This window comes from Microcebus murinus, chromosome 1 (assembly GCF_040939455.1).
Source record: "Microcebus murinus isolate Inina chromosome 1, M.murinus_Inina_mat1.0, whole genome shotgun sequence".
Classification (NCBI taxonomy): Eukaryota; Metazoa; Chordata; class Mammalia; order Primates; family Cheirogaleidae; genus Microcebus; species Microcebus murinus.
Window position 1 is genome coordinate 50250549 of NC_134104.1, and position 17845 is coordinate 50268393.

General features: G+C 37.9%; 1 protein-coding gene across 3 annotated transcripts in view; it reads right to left on the reverse strand.

The window, feature by feature from the left end:
* Positions 1–13967: 13967 nt before the first annotated feature.
* CBLB (Cbl proto-oncogene B) overlaps positions 13968–17845 on the reverse strand; it is a 191579-nt gene continuing 187701 nt past the window's right edge. For all 3 annotated transcript variants that reach the window (XM_012777172.2, XM_012777173.2, XM_012777174.3), the window contains exon 19: positions 13968–15088. In XM_012777172.2, coding sequence (XP_012632626.1) covers positions 14829–15088 — 260 coding nt within the window. In that variant the 3' untranslated portion in view covers positions 13968–14828. The remainder of the gene's footprint in view (positions 15089–17845) is intronic.

The following is a 17845-nucleotide window of genomic DNA, read 5'->3' on the forward strand; positions in this document are numbered from 1 at the left end:
GAGGTCTTTTACATCCTTGGTTAAGTATATTCCTAGGTACTTTAATTTCTTTGTTGCTATTGTGAAGGGAATTGAGTCTTTGATTTGGTTCTCAATTAGATTGTTGTTGGCGTATATGAATGCCTCTGATTTCTGTGTATTGATTTTGTATCCTGAGACTTTACTAAATTCATTGATCAGTTCCAGGAGTTTCTTGGTTGAATCTTTGGGGTTTTCTAGATATAATATCACATCATCAGCAAACAGTGAAAGTTTGATCTCTTCTGCCCCTATTTGGATACATTTAATTCCATTTTCCTTTCTGATTGTTGTAGCCAAGACTTCCAGCACTATGTTGAACAGAAGTGGAGAAAGTGGGCAGCCTTGTCTGGTTCCAGTTCTAAGTGGGAATGATTTCAATTTTTCTCCATTCAGTATGATGTTGGCTATGGGTCTGTCATATATGGCTTGTATCATTTTTAGGTATGTCCCTTCTATATCTATTTTCTTAAGTGTTCGTATCATGAAAGGGTGTTGAATTTTGTCAAAAGCTTTTTCTGCATCTATTGAAAAAATCATGTGGTCTTTGTTTTTGCTTCTGTTTATGTGGTGAATTGCATTTATAGATTTACGTATGTTGAACCATCCCTGCATCCCTGGGATGAAGCCCACTTGGTCGTGATGGATTATTTGTTTGATAAGTGTCTGGATTCGGTTAGCCAAGATTTTGTTGAAAATTTTTGCATCTATCTTCATTAGGGATATTGGTCTGTAGTTTTCTTTTTTTGTTGCATCCTTTCCTGGTTTTGGTATCAGAGTAATATTCGCTTCATAAAAGGTGTCGGGGAGGTTTCCGTTCTTCTCAATGTTGTGGAATAGTTTCTGCAAGATAGGTACTAGTTCTTCTTTGTAAGTTTGGTAAACTTCGGGTGTGAAGCCATCAGGACCGGGACTTTTCTTTTTAGGGAGATTTTTAATTGCTGTTTCTATTTCAGCTGTTGAGATTGGTCTGTTCAGGGAATCTATTTCTTCCTGGTTGAGCCTAGGGAGGCTGTGTGTTTCTATAAATTTGTCCATTTCCTCCACATTTTCCAGTTTGTGTGCATAAAGATTTTTGTAGTATTCATAAATTATATCCTGAATCTCTTTGGGATCCGTTGTGATATCTCCTTTTTTGTTCCTGATGGAGCTTATTAGAGATTTCTCTTTTCTGCTTTTTGTTAGCTTAGCCAATGGCGTGTCAATTTTGTTTATTTTTTCAAAGAACCAACTTTTTGTTTTATTAATCTCCTGAATAGCTTTCCTGTTTTCAATTTCATTTAGTTCTGATTTGATCTTGTTGATTTCACTTCTTCTGCTGGGTTTGGGGTTGGTCTGTTCTTCTTTTTCCAGATCTTTGAGTCGTTTCATTAGATTGTCTATTTGTGATCTTTTTCTCTTTTGGTTATAGGCATTTATGGAGATAAACTTTCCTCTCAGAACTGCTTTAGCTGTGTCCCAGAGGAGTTGATAACTTGTCTCTCCATTGTCATTTTCTTCATAGAATTTTTTTATTTCTGTCTTGATTTCTTCATTTATGAAGTAATCATTTAGTAGGAGGTTGTTTAATTTCCACGTTTTTGTGTAGAAATGTGAGTTTCTGTTAGGGTTGATTTCTACTTTTATTCCACTGTGATCTGAGAAGATACATGGTATGATTTCTATTTTTTTAAATTTCTTGAGATTTACTTTGTGTTTTTTTTTTTTTTTTTTTTTTTTTTTTGAGACAGAGTCTCACTTTTGTTGCCCAGGCTACAGTGAGTGCCATGGCGTCAGCCTAGCTCACAGCAACCTCAAACTCCTGGGCTCAAGCGATCCTCCTGCCTCAGCCTCCCAAGTAGCTGGGACTACAGGCATGCGCCACCATGCCCGGCTAATTTTTTGTATATATATTTTTAGTTGGTCAATTAATTTCTTTCTATTTTTAGTAGAGACGGGGTCTCGCTCAGGATGGTTTCGAACTCCCAACCTCGAGCAATCCGCCCGCCTCGGCCTCCCAGAGTGCTAGGATTACAGGCGTGAGCCACCGCGCCCGGCCTTGAGATTTACTTTGTGTCCTAGGATATGGTCAATCTTAGAGAATGTCCCATGAGCTGATGAGAAGAACGAACATATATTCAGTGGATTTTGGGTAGAATGTCCTGTAAATGTCAGTCAGACTCAATTGTTCCAGGGTTTTGTTTAACTCCATTATTTCTTTATTAATTTTCTGTTTGGAGGATCTGTCTTGTGCCGTCAGTGGGGTGTTGAAATCTCCGGTGATTATGGAGTTGCTATTAATCCATTTGCTTAGATCCAGTATAGTTTGCTTTATGAAACTGGGTGCACCTAAGTTGGGTGCATATATATTTAAAATTGTTATCTCTTCTTGTTGAAGTGTGCCCTTCACCATTATATAATGACCCTCTTTGTCTTTCACTACTTTTGTTGGTTTAAAAACTAAATCGTCTGAAATTAGAACTACCACGCCAGCCTTCTTTTGGCTTCCACTTGCCTAGAATACTGATCTCTACCCTTTTAGTTTTAGTCTATATGCATCCTTGCAGGTTAGATGTGTTTCCTGAAGACAGAATATACTTGGCCTGTATTTTCTTATCCATTCAGCCAGCCTATGTCTCTTTAGTGGAGAGTTTAAGCCATTCACATTTATTGAGAAAACTGATAGGTAAGGTAGATTACTGTTCATTCTGTTGGGTTGGATGTTGTTGCTTTGATTTCTCTCTTGAGCCATTGTATTATCTGGCCTTTAATCTTTGGGTTTTGGTTGTTTTTATATTCGTGAGTTTTTATTATGCTGTTCCGTGTGTAACACTGTTTTGAGTACTTCTTGTAGGGCTGGTCTTGTCTTGGTGAATTCTCTGAGACTTTGCTTGTCTGAGAATGTCTTTATTTCTCCTTAATATATGAAGCTTAGTTTTGCAGGGAATAAGATTCTAGGCTGGGCATTGTTTTGTTTGAGAAGAGTGAGAATGGGGCCCCAGTCTCTCCTTGCTTGTAAAGTCTCAGTAGAGAAGTCTGGTGTTATTTGAATTGGCTTTCCCTTGTATGTTACTTGCTTCTTTCATCTTACAGCTCTTAGAAGGGCCTCTGTAGTTGATATTTTGGTGAGTCTGATGTCTGCATGTCGTGACGTCTTCCTGTTTGCATTGAATCTCCCAGGGGTCCTCTGAGCTTCTTGAACTTGTATATCAAGATTTTGAGCAAGGCCTGGGAAATTTTCCTCTATTATATCTTCAAATAGCTTGTCCAACCCTTGAGTGATGTCTTCTTCCCCTTCTGGTAACCCTATGACCCTCACATTAGGTTTCTTCACATAATCCCACATCTCTTGTAGCCTTTGCTCTTTTCTCTTGTTTCTCTGCTGTATCTCTGTGACGGTTTTATTTAGTTGGAGGATGTTATCTTCAATCTCTGAGATTATTTCTTCTGTTTGATCTACCCTGTTCTTGAGACTTTCCACTGTATTTTGTAGTTCCTTGAATTGATTCTTCATTTCCAGGAGTTCAGTTAAACTTTTCTTCATTGTGTCTATTTCTTTAGTGAACTTTTGTTCTAGGTCCTGGAGGCTTTTTGTGGTTTCTTTGTGTTGGTTATTGAGTTGTTGTTGCAGCTCGGTGAGTGTTCTTATGATCCACATACGAAATTCGTCTTCTGTCATTTTGGTTGCCTGATTTTGGTTGGTGTCCATTTCTAGGGGGCTGGTGCTCCTCTTTGGGGGTGTGTTTTCTGTTTGGTTCTTCATATTTCCTGAGTTCCTTCGCTGATTTCTTCCCGATCAGTTGTTGTTTCTTTCCTTTAGGTTTTTGTTTGGATATTCACATGCCTTGTTTAGTTTCTGAGCCGTTAGGTGGTGTCTGTGGGTGATATTGGACCACTCCCTGTATATTGAGTCAGTGGTTGCTGCGAAAATGCTGTGCAGGATGCCGTCCCTGTCAGTAGGTGGCACTTGCTTAGAGAAACAGGCTATGCTGTTGATTTTGTGTCCTGTTATCAGCTCTTGTTCTGGGCGGAGCTGGGTTGGGTAAGCCTGCCGTTAGACACCATCAATGCTGTTAGCAGGGGTCAAAGTTCTGTTCTCTGCTTCCAGGAAAAGCTGTCAGTGAGGGGCTGGAATGGTCCTGCTCAGCCAAAATCTGCGTGTGAGGGTGGGGCTGTCTGAGACTTGCAGTCTGGAGTGGGCCTTGCTTCTTTCCTCAGCCTCTGCCAGCAGGCCAGACCACATGCCACTAGGCCTCCCTGGACTGTGATGCCAGCGGGGAGGTTCCCTGCGCAGGAAGGCCACCTAGGCTGGGCGTATGGCCTCCTTTTGGGAAGAGGGTTGCCCTCTAGGACACTGATCTGCCCCTGAAGGCACACACACCTCAGTAGGCTGTTCAGGTATATCCTTTCTGTGCCCCGGGCAATGCAAGACCTTGGTGCACAGGATCTGGTCTGCAGGTCTGACCTCTGGGCCCCAGAGTTCAAACTGTATCCCCACCAAGGAGAGGAGTTCTGGTCCCAATTCACCCACAGGGAGCCCAAGCTGGGTCTATGTCTCTCAGCCTCTGAGTGTGCACCGTTCTCCTGGGAACACCATGCCAGCAGCACCTGGGAGGGCTGGCAGATAGGGAGCTCACAGTCTGAATTCCCCTTAGTCAGCTGTAGGGTCCCAAATGGGAAGGTCCCGTTCCCTGGAGGTGCCTCCGGCTGATGGTTATATTGTCTCTCTGGGCAACCACGTGTAGGGTTGGCGGAGGGGAGAAGGTGGCAATATGGCGCCTGCTGCGCAGCTCGGGTCTGTGCACACGGAGGTGCCCCGAGGGAGTTGGGAGCCTGGTGCCGTCTGCTACAGGCTCACCGCTAGCTGGAGGTGGCCGTCTCTGGGCTGGTGTCCGCAGATCTCTCCACTCACCGGAAGCCCATCAGCAGTCCCAAATGCAGGGGAGGTGAAACGGCAAATCCACCTACCCTTGCCTCTGGTGTCCAGGCTGCTCCGGCGGTCTCAGCCTCCAGTTCTCCTCCACAGCCTCCTCCCGTGGAGTCTCCCGGGGTCTCAGGTACCCCTCCTTCTGGCCCTCGTCTGCTGTATGCTCGTCTTCTTGCTTCTTTTTTCTATTTTCTGCTAGAATCTGTCTTTTCTGCAGAGACACTCTGTCTGGCGGTGTTTCTCGTCCGCCATCTTGATCCACCTCCAAGAATACATCTTTTAAAACATGTGAAGAACATCAGTGAAGCCAGTCATTTAATGTCTTTTAAATTCAACTGCAGATTTTGACAATATCCCAAGGCATAAAGCAACTCTTCTTTCTAGGTGAAGAAATTTGGGCATGATGTACGATCTGAGTACACTAGAGTTTACCTTAGCTAAAAACCACAAAATTAACCACAGCATTGAGCACTGCTAGATCTATTCTGTGAGTTAGCATTTTCTCCTTGATGTTTTACCAAGTACACTGGCCATTCTTCTGAGGAAAATGAAGCTTGAATCTCTTTATCAATATCTGAACTGATTTTAATCAACACGCTTCTGAATTTTCCAGGTGGAATGAAAGTGTGATCTTAAAAGGGAACTAAGTGCTCTTGTTGCCATCTTCAACTCCAAGTGATTTAATTTAGGGGTTAATATCACAAAGGATTGACAGGTCACATGCTGAAGTGGTAATGGTCCTTTAAAAGGAGAACAAGAACATTGGTCTCCTCAAGGTGCTGAAGTGATGATGAGAAGCATAAGTGTCCTTACATGCCATTAATGTGAAAAGAAAAGTATATTCAAGCTGAATTTGCAGTGTCCTTACCATGACAAGTTTATAGCATCTCAGAGATTAATAGCACGGCTGCCGAAGTACTTCTATACCTATACATGGAAGCGTCACAAATGAAACAGATGCTTTTTGATTTAACCTGTGAGAATATTCATTTGTTCCCCTTACCTATTTAATAGCTTTTTACTGAATCAAGTAATTATAGCACTTTTACTGAAAAATGGCCAGCTGTAACATAATTTTTCTTTTCCTCTTTCTAATAAACACAGTAAGTTAATAAAAAATAAGTATTTATACACATTGAAATTAGCTAGCTAGAAAGACCCATAACCACTTTGAAATGCAGATTGCTTAACTCATCTACAGTTTAAATTTGCTGATTAACTTTGCAAAATTTGCAGTGTGTAATTCAGTGTCAACTACATGATTCTGTTTACTCCACAGGATAATGCTGACCAATTAACAAACCATCCTCTAAAAAAAAAAAAAAATAACCGGTCAATAAGTGAACATGTACTTATCTTTCTGGCTCATTCCTGCTGCCATACGTGAAAATCATAATAACTGAAAAGTCATTTATTCATTTCAAATTCCATTTTTTCCTACAGAAGGATTGCTTAGACCTTGTCTCATTACTTTTAGGTCTACTATTAATATCTAATGTGTGGGGTGGGACTAATTAATACATTATAATTCTAGCTCTTGCTAATTGTTGAGTGACACAGGGAAAATTATTTATGTTCTCTGGATTATAAATTCTATGTGCAAAGGGAAGATATCAAATATAATGTACCTACTTCATAAGAGTTCTGAGAAATACAACTTTGAAAATGAAATATAAAACTTTCCCAAGCCCAAAGTGCTACATAAATATTTAAGTATGTTAGCACTGATTAAAATGCCCAGTAGAGATATATTAGTCTTGCTTTAGCCCATCTATTCTCCCTTATTTTGCAAGAAATTCCAGATAAATAGGCATTGTGCATCACTCTTGTTTAAACATTTATACAAATAAGTGCCTTGGTACTGCTCTTTTTGATTCATGTCTTAATAGCCTAGGGCCTAGGCACTTGTGGTTAAGTTTAATGTTCTGCAAAGATAGTTTGAACGTTGTATTGGAACGGTTCTTTAGGGAAACATACAGTTCCTTTTGAGAGTAGTTTCAGGAAAGTCACTGATGTTCTAGGAAAAGTTGCTGCCAGATGTTTTATTTCATGCACCCCATATTTGCTTCATAAACAAGCTAATAAATGAGATCTGAATAGTATCCTGATGGGAAAGAAATGCCTACAGAGAAGGGAGAGTTGAGGATGAGACTGGCCCCTGCACTGCTGGGTGACAGAGGGGAGGGTTTCTGCTCAAGAGAGTGTGGTGAGGCTTTGCCACAGTTTGTAGCTCCACGACTGAGCTTGCCAGGCAGGAGGTATTTCCAGAGAAACAAAATGGATCTGTCCAGCTCACACCGTCTTCCCAGAGACCATCCCTCTAGTGATGGCTATCTGACTTGGAACATTTTTTTTAAGATAAGGAAATCATTGAAGTCCACTTGAAATGCAATGCTCTTTTTCATTAACTAGTTTACAGAGCACTTTGAAGCTGATGGGCTGCCAACATGGTAGGTGGATGTTTTTTCTCTAATCACTGCCTTTGACTATTGAGTCTCTCCTTCCTTATTTAGTCACCTGCATGACTAAATAAGGAAGTCTGGCCTGTCCACTGTCTCCCGGTCTTGGCCAGACCTTAACCTCAGGGCTTAGGAGCAGAGAAGGAGCAAGATCTGCTCTTTCCTACTGCTTCTCTTCACTCTTATGTTTCTGCTTCTTTAGGCTTGGGGCAGGGGAAGAATTTAAGAAAAGTGAGCAAAATTCTTTTTACTTTGCAAGTGTTATAGTAGTGTATCCTTGATTTTTGATTTCGCCTGTTAATTTCCCAAATGTGGACTTTGCCATCAAGCTCATGTGCGTGTTCTTTGGGAGGCCACTCAACTGAGTTACTGTCTGACACATCAGATATCCACTGGCTGACTCCTTTGTGCCTGGTCCAGTGTTGTACACCCCAAAAAGTCTTTTGCTGCTTGGGCTATTGTGCCTGGCAGATGGCCTTCTTGAGCCCTGTCAGAATGGTTCAAGCTCAGCTGCCTCGACAAGGGTCTGCTTGTTTCATGGGAATATGATGTATCCTCACACTCCTAGTGTGGATGGGGTGGGGTGGGGATGCTTGTCAGATAATTCACTGCTCACTCCTCTCTAGAGTTTTGTTTAACTCTGCTCAAGTATTCATAGATGGCAGATCACTAAGTTCACTGTGTAGACATCCAATAGAATAAAATACAAGTTCCAAAATATATGTGTAACTGGCTTTCTTGGAACTATCATTACCTAGATAGAGAGACCCAGTGCATAACATTTTCAGTATTCACTCATGTCTCCCAGGTCAACCCTCAAAAATCCATCCTCTTCTGCTTATATACCCTGGGGGTTGCAGGAGAGGGGTTCCTGCCACCAACCTTTTAATGAGTCCTATAGACCAGGTCTAGATGGGTTTTTAGGATGTGGAGGAACTTAGTGTCTGTTGTTTTTGGCTTTGGGTGTTAGCCTCATTCTAGGGAAAAAAAGAAAATTCCCCCCAACATCCTGTTGCATTTGGAATGAGAGAACTAAAGGGACCCATTCATTATGCCACTTTTCTCTACCCAAAAGATGAAATAAATTTTATACCTGAACTAGATTTTAAACAAACAAAAGAAGTCCTTTCATCTATTAATAACATAGAAAGTTTCTGAATATTGGGTTTAGGTGATGGTCAATGAGGAAGAAAATAGCTCTCAAGGAACCCAGACTGGCCTTGGCAGTCACAGCAACTCATAGTCTTTATCTCTAACTTAATTTGCATAGAGCTTTGAGTAGCAGGCATAGGAAGGGTACATGGTGGCAGCAAAGGTTCTATGCTAAAAACTCAATTCTACAAATGGCTAGCAAGATATGTAACCCATTACCCTTCAAGGTTTCAAACTTCCTCAGTTTATCAGAACAGCATGTGCCACTTTTGTTTAAAGACAGCCAGAGCAACCCTTTGCTATGTGAAGTAACAGGACAGATCAGACATGCTTCTTTTTGCTGACTACTCTGTGGATTCTGGGAGAAGGAGTGTGGCTTATGTTCCCTGGGTTAGGGCACATGGTAATGAGAGCTGTCATTTATTGGGCCTTTATTAAGCACTTGGTATTGTTCTAAGTTCTTTATCTATATTCACTCGAGTCCCCTTATCAAACCTTTACCATAGGTGTGGTCGGTATTCCCATTTTGCAGATGAGGCAGCTAAAACGCAGAGGTCACAACACTTTCCTAAGGGCACACAGCTTGGAACCGGCAGAGGTGGGAATTAATCCTAGGCAATCTGGCTCCAGAGCCTGCACTCTTAACCATTATTACTTTACCGTGGAAGTTTGCGAGAAGTAATCTCTTGAATAGACACACTCATCATGACGTCTTTATGAAGAATTCTCTGAGCCTCTGAAGTTGATTTTAAAACGTTTGGAACTTTATCAAGTTTTTAAATCTTTTTGCTTTTACTCTGTGAATCTGATATTTTTGTAATTACTAATTTTTGCTCCCCATCCAGTAAATGAAAACTAAGGCATCTAATGCAATCACATTTTATATATCTTCTAGGCCATGAGTAAAGAAAATAAGATCAAAGGAAAGAGATGTATTTTTACACAAGTAGCTACTGGCAGAGCTGGGACTAGAACTCAAGACTGTTTCCACTGTTTCTTGCGCGTTGGCTACGCAAGACTGCAACTAGAGTACTGCAACCTGGAGAAGTTCAGCTACATTTCTGTTCTGCCATGCAATCACTCACTTATTTGAAACATTTTATTGTACATTATGTGCTGGGCTCTAAATTAGGAGGTTGGGATGCAGACATAAATTAGAAGTACTTCCTCTACTAAAGAAGTTCAGTCTAGTTGGGATGTCATGTGAAGTAATTGCAAAACCACATGGTAAGGGTTATAATATTGGCACTGTGTGAGACATAAAAGATGGCATAGTCAACTCGATTATAGGATAAGATGGAAAATTCTTCACAGAGGCAATGCTTGAGCTGGATTTTGAAGAATAACTAGGAGTTGGCCAATGTGGACAAAGGAAAAGGAATATTCAGAAGAACTAGCATGTACAGAGACACGGAGCATATTTGGACAATTACAAGTTCAGCAGGAGCTTAGAAGGGCTGTGGTGGGAGACAGGTAAAAGGAGGTACAGATGGCATCCCTACCATGGAGCCGTAAAATGTTTTACATAGAGAAGTAACACTGGATTTGAATTTCAGAGACACCACTCTAGTTTTCAAGAGTCATGAAGTCCAATCAGAGGCTATTTAAAATTTTAGAGGAGTCATAATTCAGATCCAAAAAGGGTAGTGGCAGTAGGGATGAAAAGGAAGCAAAAAGAGATGATTAAGAATAATTTCCCAAGTTTCCCTTGAAAAGCCCCCCAAAAGAGGGACATAGAGGTACGAAAATTAGATTTCCTTTCAGCCTATTGCCTGATTGTCAATTGATGTAGCAATTCCTGCTGGGCACACCCTAATTGCTTGGGTTCACAGGCTGCTATTCCTTTTTATGGTTACTCTCATCTGTGATGTCTAGTCGGTAGTTCCTAATTCTATGGCTCCCAGGATCCCAGAGTAGCTTGCACAGTCCCTTACCTTCAGGAACCAACATAGTCTCTTTCTGTGTTTCCCAGGCCCCACTACTACTCACCTTTGCATTAATAACAATGTGCTATCACCTGCACTTATCCTAGTTGTAAAGCGCTACTTAGCCTTATGACCTCTCAAATTTTCCATAGGAAATTTGTCATTGCCAACTTTCTTTCTACAGTCCTAATAGAAGTAGGGTTGTTACAAGGATTAAATGCTTCAATACTACTAAGTTCAAGCACACAAAAGGGCCCAAGAATTAGTTCTCAAGCACTATCATCTACCTGTATTGCCAGTACGATGTCATAACTGTACACAGCATTTATTGTGTTGGAATTACTTGCTTATGTGTAGCTCTCATTTCATTGTATGTGCTTCCAGGGAAAAATAATTATTACTATGCATGGGACTTTGCATTAATTTCACATTCTGCTATTATTCTTGATATAGAAGCAATTATTAACATGTTTTATCTCTGTTCTTTCCCCGCTATATACTTACCAGTAACAAGTGACTAGAAAAATCAAGAGTTTAAAGAATGGATGTTAATGTTGATCAGGAATTATCAGCTATGTAGGATGTCACCCTGAAGTCCTTCAGCCTTTCCCAGATACGGTATTTCTTAGTTGGAACCTTAAAATAACTTTCAGTTCTGTGATATAGGAGCAGTTTATCTTAAACTGCTTTAAGATAGCAGACTATCTTAAAATGATATAGTTTTGGTATTTAATAACTAAATTATCTAAGATAGGTATCTTGCACCACTTTGTCTAATTAGCTCTTAAATCAAATGTCTTTTTCTTAACATAAAGAAAAATTACAACATAGAAATGCTCTGGAAGAATTTTTTTTGTGTTCATCTGAAGAATAAAGTACCAACTCTGCATTTTGTTAACATTCATTTTATAAAATACTTTAAAAGAACAGATAAAATACTTGAGGCTACATAATAACCAGAATTGAAAAAGAATGAATAAAATATAAATTAATTAAACACATAACTATTTTGCCACATTATACAAGTTTGAAAAAGGCATTTAAAAAACAATAAAATAGTAATTGGGGGGAAAAAAACCCTTCACTCTATTGCTGTCATTTTCTGGAAAATTTCCCCAGAATCACTAAAATTCCAGGTCAACAGGCAGTGCTTATTATTTAAAACAGACTGTAGTTTGCTTCCAAATCTATTAGCTGAAAAGAGAAATTAAGATTTTAACCAGATTAGATAATTCAGTGCAAATTAAAGCTTCAAGTTGAAAATCTGAGAGGAAACATAATGTCCAAACTGTAGGAAATGTTTCTGGAACAAAAAAATGAAAAATTCACATTATGAAGAAATCTTTGCAAGTATTCTTGGTATATGAAATGCTGAGTTAATAAATGGGGCCCTTTGAAGTTGCAATTAGGGCTCTATTATTAAGACTATTTGCATGTGGGCAGGGGGAAATGGATAGGGAAGAGTTGAAGGTCATATTTGTGGAAGGAAGTTCAAGTTAAGCATAAACTGCTTTGATTCAATTCTAGAAAATTTGGCTAGGATTTACCAAACATCAAGGGAAAACACGATGGAGATAAATTTACTATAATACCATTGAGGTTAAGTCCTTCTATATCCAGACATGTTTGGGTAGAGAGAGAAAGGTTAATAATGGCCATGATTTATTTTAATTTTATGGATTATATATGAAATGCTGGCTTAAAAAATAATTATATTACCAAGTCTTCACAAATGAAAGGAATGTCTAACTTTTTGGATCACAGTAAAACAAAGTCTGGATCATTTCCAAACAGTAACAGGTAGTCTATTTTTATAATGAAAAGATATTTTGGTTTAATTATTTCCTCAAAAAATTCTTTTTGAGTTTGATTTTCTAGGTAATAGGTAGCAATGGGTTTTTCATGACAGTGTTTGAAAGAAAGTTTCCCTCTGTAAGAGTTTTTGATTAATTTCTTTTAATGACAAAACTAATGGCTGCTATTGAGTACAAGATGCAGAGAAATATTGGTGAAGACCAACCAGCAAGTTTTCATTGCAAAACAGATTTTTCCCCCAAATTTCAGGTCCAAATTTGCTGCATCATCACCAGTCTTTTCTTTTTTCATTCTCAGTGGAAATTTTCAGATATTATTTGAAAACTGAATGAGCATGTACTATGTTTGCTAACATTTCAATTTTATATCATCCCCTAATCTATTAAGAATATTATAAAAACATTACCACAATTAAGTGGCAACTTTTGGTTTATAGACTGTACTTATGATCAGGAAGTCATAAAAAGGCCAAAATGTACAGTGTGATTCCAATGTGACAACTGAAACTGTTAAGTGAAAAATTAGGATGGCACAAGTTGGAGTTCATAAAGCAATGGAAAATTAGCCAATGGAATTTTTAAAAGTGTAAAAAACTGTACTCACATATCTACTCATGGGAAGAACAACTAAGGCAAATTAGAAATTCCCCTCCAGGAACATAACCAGCTCAGAATCACCTGAAGAAATTCACACAAAAGCACAAACCATCCCTCTGACTCCTCAAGTACCAGCTCATGACATGAAAGACAGACTGTCAAAAAAGGGCATGTGTCACTTTGCAAAGAAATGTATTAGTTCCCTCCCAGGGTCAACTTGGTTGGCTACGGAAGTACTGTAGCACATTAATTTCCATCAGATCTACAAAGATGATCAGTCTTGTCCTTTTGAATCTTACAGACATGCTCACTATCTGATGCATCTTTTTACACAACACTGGGTGTGAAGTTTGAAAAGGACAAGTGGAAACACATGCACAAACCTACAATTAGTCCATATGTAGAAAACCTGTGGGTTTGAGCATTTATACAGAAATGGATTTGTCTCAATTCTCCACTGACTTCTCATTAGGAATATTAAAAAAAAAAATTGCTAAAAAATTCTGAAGCTCTGGTGAAAACCTTCTAGGCTTTGCCATCAGAGAGACACTTGCCATCAAAAATTCAGATAAAGAAAAATAAAACAGTATGTTGGAATCAGCTTGCAAAAGTTTGTGCTTTAAAAACACAGTGCCTAATAGTGCCAAGCACATCCTAGATACCAAATAAATACTTACAGATCAGAATAACACAGTTTCTGAAGAGCCAACTATCATTTTGCAAAAAAAGGCAAAACTATATTAATGTCTTTCACCTGGTGTTATGGAGCAATGTGGGGCAATGAGAGAATCTACAAATTACATACGAACTTTGATTGGAGAAAGAAAATTACCAAGAACTTTGCAAAAACATTGCCACAGTAGCATTAGTACTTAACAGTGCATCAAAGATTTAATGTTTCCACTGCAATATGAACTGGTTTGCACATCTCTTAGGAACCAGAGTGTAATCCCTCAAATAGGAAATGAACTCTAATTCCACTTTGGGAAAAGTATGGGCATAATTTTATCTGAAAATTATTAATATATTTTAGGGAGATGGTCCACTTATTCAGTATGCATCAAAGTAATACAGGCATAAATATTAGGGGAAGTCATTATATAACTTCAGGATGGCACTGTCTTGTGCAAGTGTATTTTTCACATCTGCAGTAGTTGCTTTCTGATATTTTAGATTTTTACAGAGTCATGATACCCCTGACATGACAGAGATAAGAATACAGAAGATTAAAGGTCAAAAAACTTACAGGGAAGCTCCTTGATATTATGTGAAAACCCCTTATAAAAGGCAGTTTATTGACAAATAAAATGCTTTATACATTCAGGTTTTCCCCATCTCTCAATAGTGATAGTTTCCAAAGGAAAAAATCAGTAGTGCAGAACACATACTTCTTTTGCATTAGTTTGATAAACTGAAAATCAGAACCTTTTAAAGCATCTTGTGAATGAGAGAAATGGAACTGGACCTGGGTAGAGGGTGTGGATAGTAGAGACCAAAATGAATAAGTGATTTAGCTGTTGATGTGGACAGCAAGAGAGTTGGTGGGAAATGTTACAGCAGACCTGACCACGCTACAAAGGGTCCGTCAAGAACACAGTACAGGTATCAAAAAAACCAAAACTAAACTAAAAACAAAAACAAACTGCAACTTTTGCCAACTTGTAAACAAGGAAAAGCATTTCACAGATTCAAAGTTCAAGGGAAGTAAACGTCTTTAAATTATTTTTGTCAGTTCAACCCTGATTTAAAAGTATGGCTAGCAAAAACAAGGAAGCCACAGCTGTCGACATCCTGAGCAAGCAGCCGCCTCCTTCTGAGAAGCTGCACTCCCAAGGCCCCCTCCAAGATGCTACATGAGGAGACACCTTCTCTCTTGAATCCATCTCAATTCTCCCATGTCCACACTCCTGGGATAGGTGTCGACTGCTTCCCATGTAGGTGTTTACCGTTCTCGCTGCTATAGATTTAGACGTGGGGAGACAGGAGGAGGGAAGGCAAACTCTCGGAGGATGCTCCGGGCCACTTCGACATTATTCTGGGCTATCTCTAAGGCTCTCTTCACCTCTTCAAAGGCATAACCCTCTCCCATGAGTTTTGCAATTTTTGCATCTACATTTTCCAATGCTGCCTCAGGCCCATGGGGTTTTCTGTGGTGAATTTCTGGTGCAGTCCTGCGGGGTCGTGGTTTAGGGGGTCGGGCTGGTGCTTGTGAACCATCTGTGTAGATTTTTAAAGAGAGATATATCATTTAAACAGTGAGATAAAAATAAATACATTATAACATAATAGTATTACCTCATTATTTTCTATTAAATTACTATTTCTCATCCTCTTTCCAAATAGACTTTTGTTTCTCCATTTTTTCATACTATTGGGGGATAGGTAGTATTAGCCTCATTTTGAACATTAGAAAATTAAGATAGATTGTGTTGACTGTGTTGATAGTTCCACTGAGAAATTAACACATTTAATCCCCAATTCCACAATTTTACTCTTTAAGCCATATGAAGTAAAAAATATACAGCCAGAAAAAAAAAGCCAAAACAAATGTCTAAAAAGGGAAGGCTTTCACTTGGGTTAGCAATACAGTTCATCATTTACTACAGCACAGACTCTGGCTGATCATCCTCCTGAGGGACAATCTTGGGAGGTTTCTACCAGAGCAAAGTATCTTTATAAGCTCATAGATACTCATGTTAGAGCATCCCCAACAGATCTATGCTACCCATATAGAGCAGAACTGTTCTAAAAAAAAAAAAGATCTGATTTTGCAAGTTAATAACTGGTGCCTTACTAATGCTAGGAGAATAAAAAAGAAAAAGGAAAATATTAATAGTAGATGCTCTGATTCTACTGTTAGTTAACAGGTTGAACAGAAGTAAACTTGGTGCTTGGTGCAACACTTTATCTAGATTCCAATGTAGGAAGTTTTGTTTGAGAAAAAGCAAACCTAGAAGAAACATGAGTGAAGAATTGGTTTCTAGATCAGTCCTCTGATGATGATAGTTTATCAGAGTTAAAACAATAACACTGGTGCCTGTGAATAGAAAATTATTTATAAGCCACCATCTCACGCAAGTCTCCAGCACATGGGCTAGCTAACTGGACAGGGTACTTTCATCATGCATTTTCACATGTCTCTATCTACATATCACTTTATTTCAAAAGCCTAAACCAAAAAAAAAGGAAAAAAAAGATGAAAATAAAAAATGTCAACTTTATGTTATGAAACCCATTTATGGATGTAGGACAATCAAAACAATATCTATTTAATATCTTTTTTCTAGACCATTGATAAATGCCAAATGATATATCCAAGATCAAAGTTAAGTGAATGGTGAAGTGAAGATAAAAGCCAAATATCTCACGCCCAGTCCTCCCTCTGCCCTCCCCTCACTACCCCAATAACTTCAGGAGATATTGCAAGCTGATCTTTTCAATAATGATAAAATTTAAATAATTAAACATCTGATTCATTATTTCATTTTTCCTTTTTAAAGCTTGATATTTTTCCATGAGAAGACAGTATGTTAAAAACATTATCCTACTCACAATTCTAGAAATATCAATAAAACACATAAAATAAAAGCTTGTAGGATAAAAATATTTGTTTCTACATTAAATATGATGATAGTCTTATTTTTAATTTTTCCTTTCTTATTGGATAATGTCCAATTTTTAAAAATATTATAGTTGTAGACACTGCATATTATAGGATGCTCTTATATAAGAACACACAATTTCTAGTTCCTACAATTGTCTGTACTATTTCTTACATCTGTAATTAAATACCTCGAATTATTATTGTCTGCTAAATTACATTTCTTAGTGTATCTTTAAGTTCCATTTATTTTTCTATTAAGTATTTTCATTATGTCATATAGGGGTAGATAGATTATACTTTGCTTTTAATCATTTTCAATAACTATTAGGAATTCTAGCAAACTTTCTTTTACTCTCATCAATTACCAAATGTACCTAGACTATAATACAAGTATAAATACTTTGTATTCTATTGGTAATTTTCTAAGAGATTTCTAATATTGTTATTTTGTTTCTGTCTAGAATTCTAAGAAGGTCACATGAATATCATGCATGTTTGAAAGAACAGTTATGTACACAAGAAAAGTGGATTAGATACTATGGCAGCATCTAATAAATAGTATAATTGGTAATAAGTCTTAAGATTTAGAACATTTAGAATAAACATATATATATATATATTGATCTTCATAGATAACACTAAAAAAGATGGTACCTAACATCAGCATAAAAAAACAAGAACCTATCTACTCTGCAAGGCTTCTATAATTAACGTGGACAAAATGCAATCGAATCTTTAGATAACTAATTTTATTTAAGAGAAAGCTATTCTTTGCTTGGAAAAAGTAAGTAGTGAACATAATTCAGAAAACCTAAGTCAGAAGGAAAAAAATACACACATACACACACACACATACACACTGAGATTAAATAAAAACTCTATCTAGTTAGGCAGGGAAATTATCGTTGATCCAGGAACAGGTATTTTTTGCACATACAAAACATTTGAAATATTAGCTGGAGAAAACGATTTCAAAAAGCCTCTAGGAAAAATCATTAGAGTTTGAAGAGATTTTTATCAAAGAAAGAAAAAACATCCTCTTGCAGCAAAGATTTATTTTCTGAATTCATAGATTTTCCTTTTTAAATCCAAACTCACATATTCCAATTCATTTAATCCTAGTTCTCGTTACCATAAATCAAAATCTATTTCCCCAAAACAGTGCCGACATCTTTTCAGAATCTCACAAATGCTCAGAAGTTAAATTGTATTATGTATCAGAGCCTACAATTAGACATAAATTGTAATCTATGTTATAACTTCTCATCACCTGTTATAAATTTCTACTTAATGGTTAAATATTTATTCAATTGAATATATCTTAATTTTATAGTTGACATTTTAATTTGATAGTGGAGCTATGTACCAGG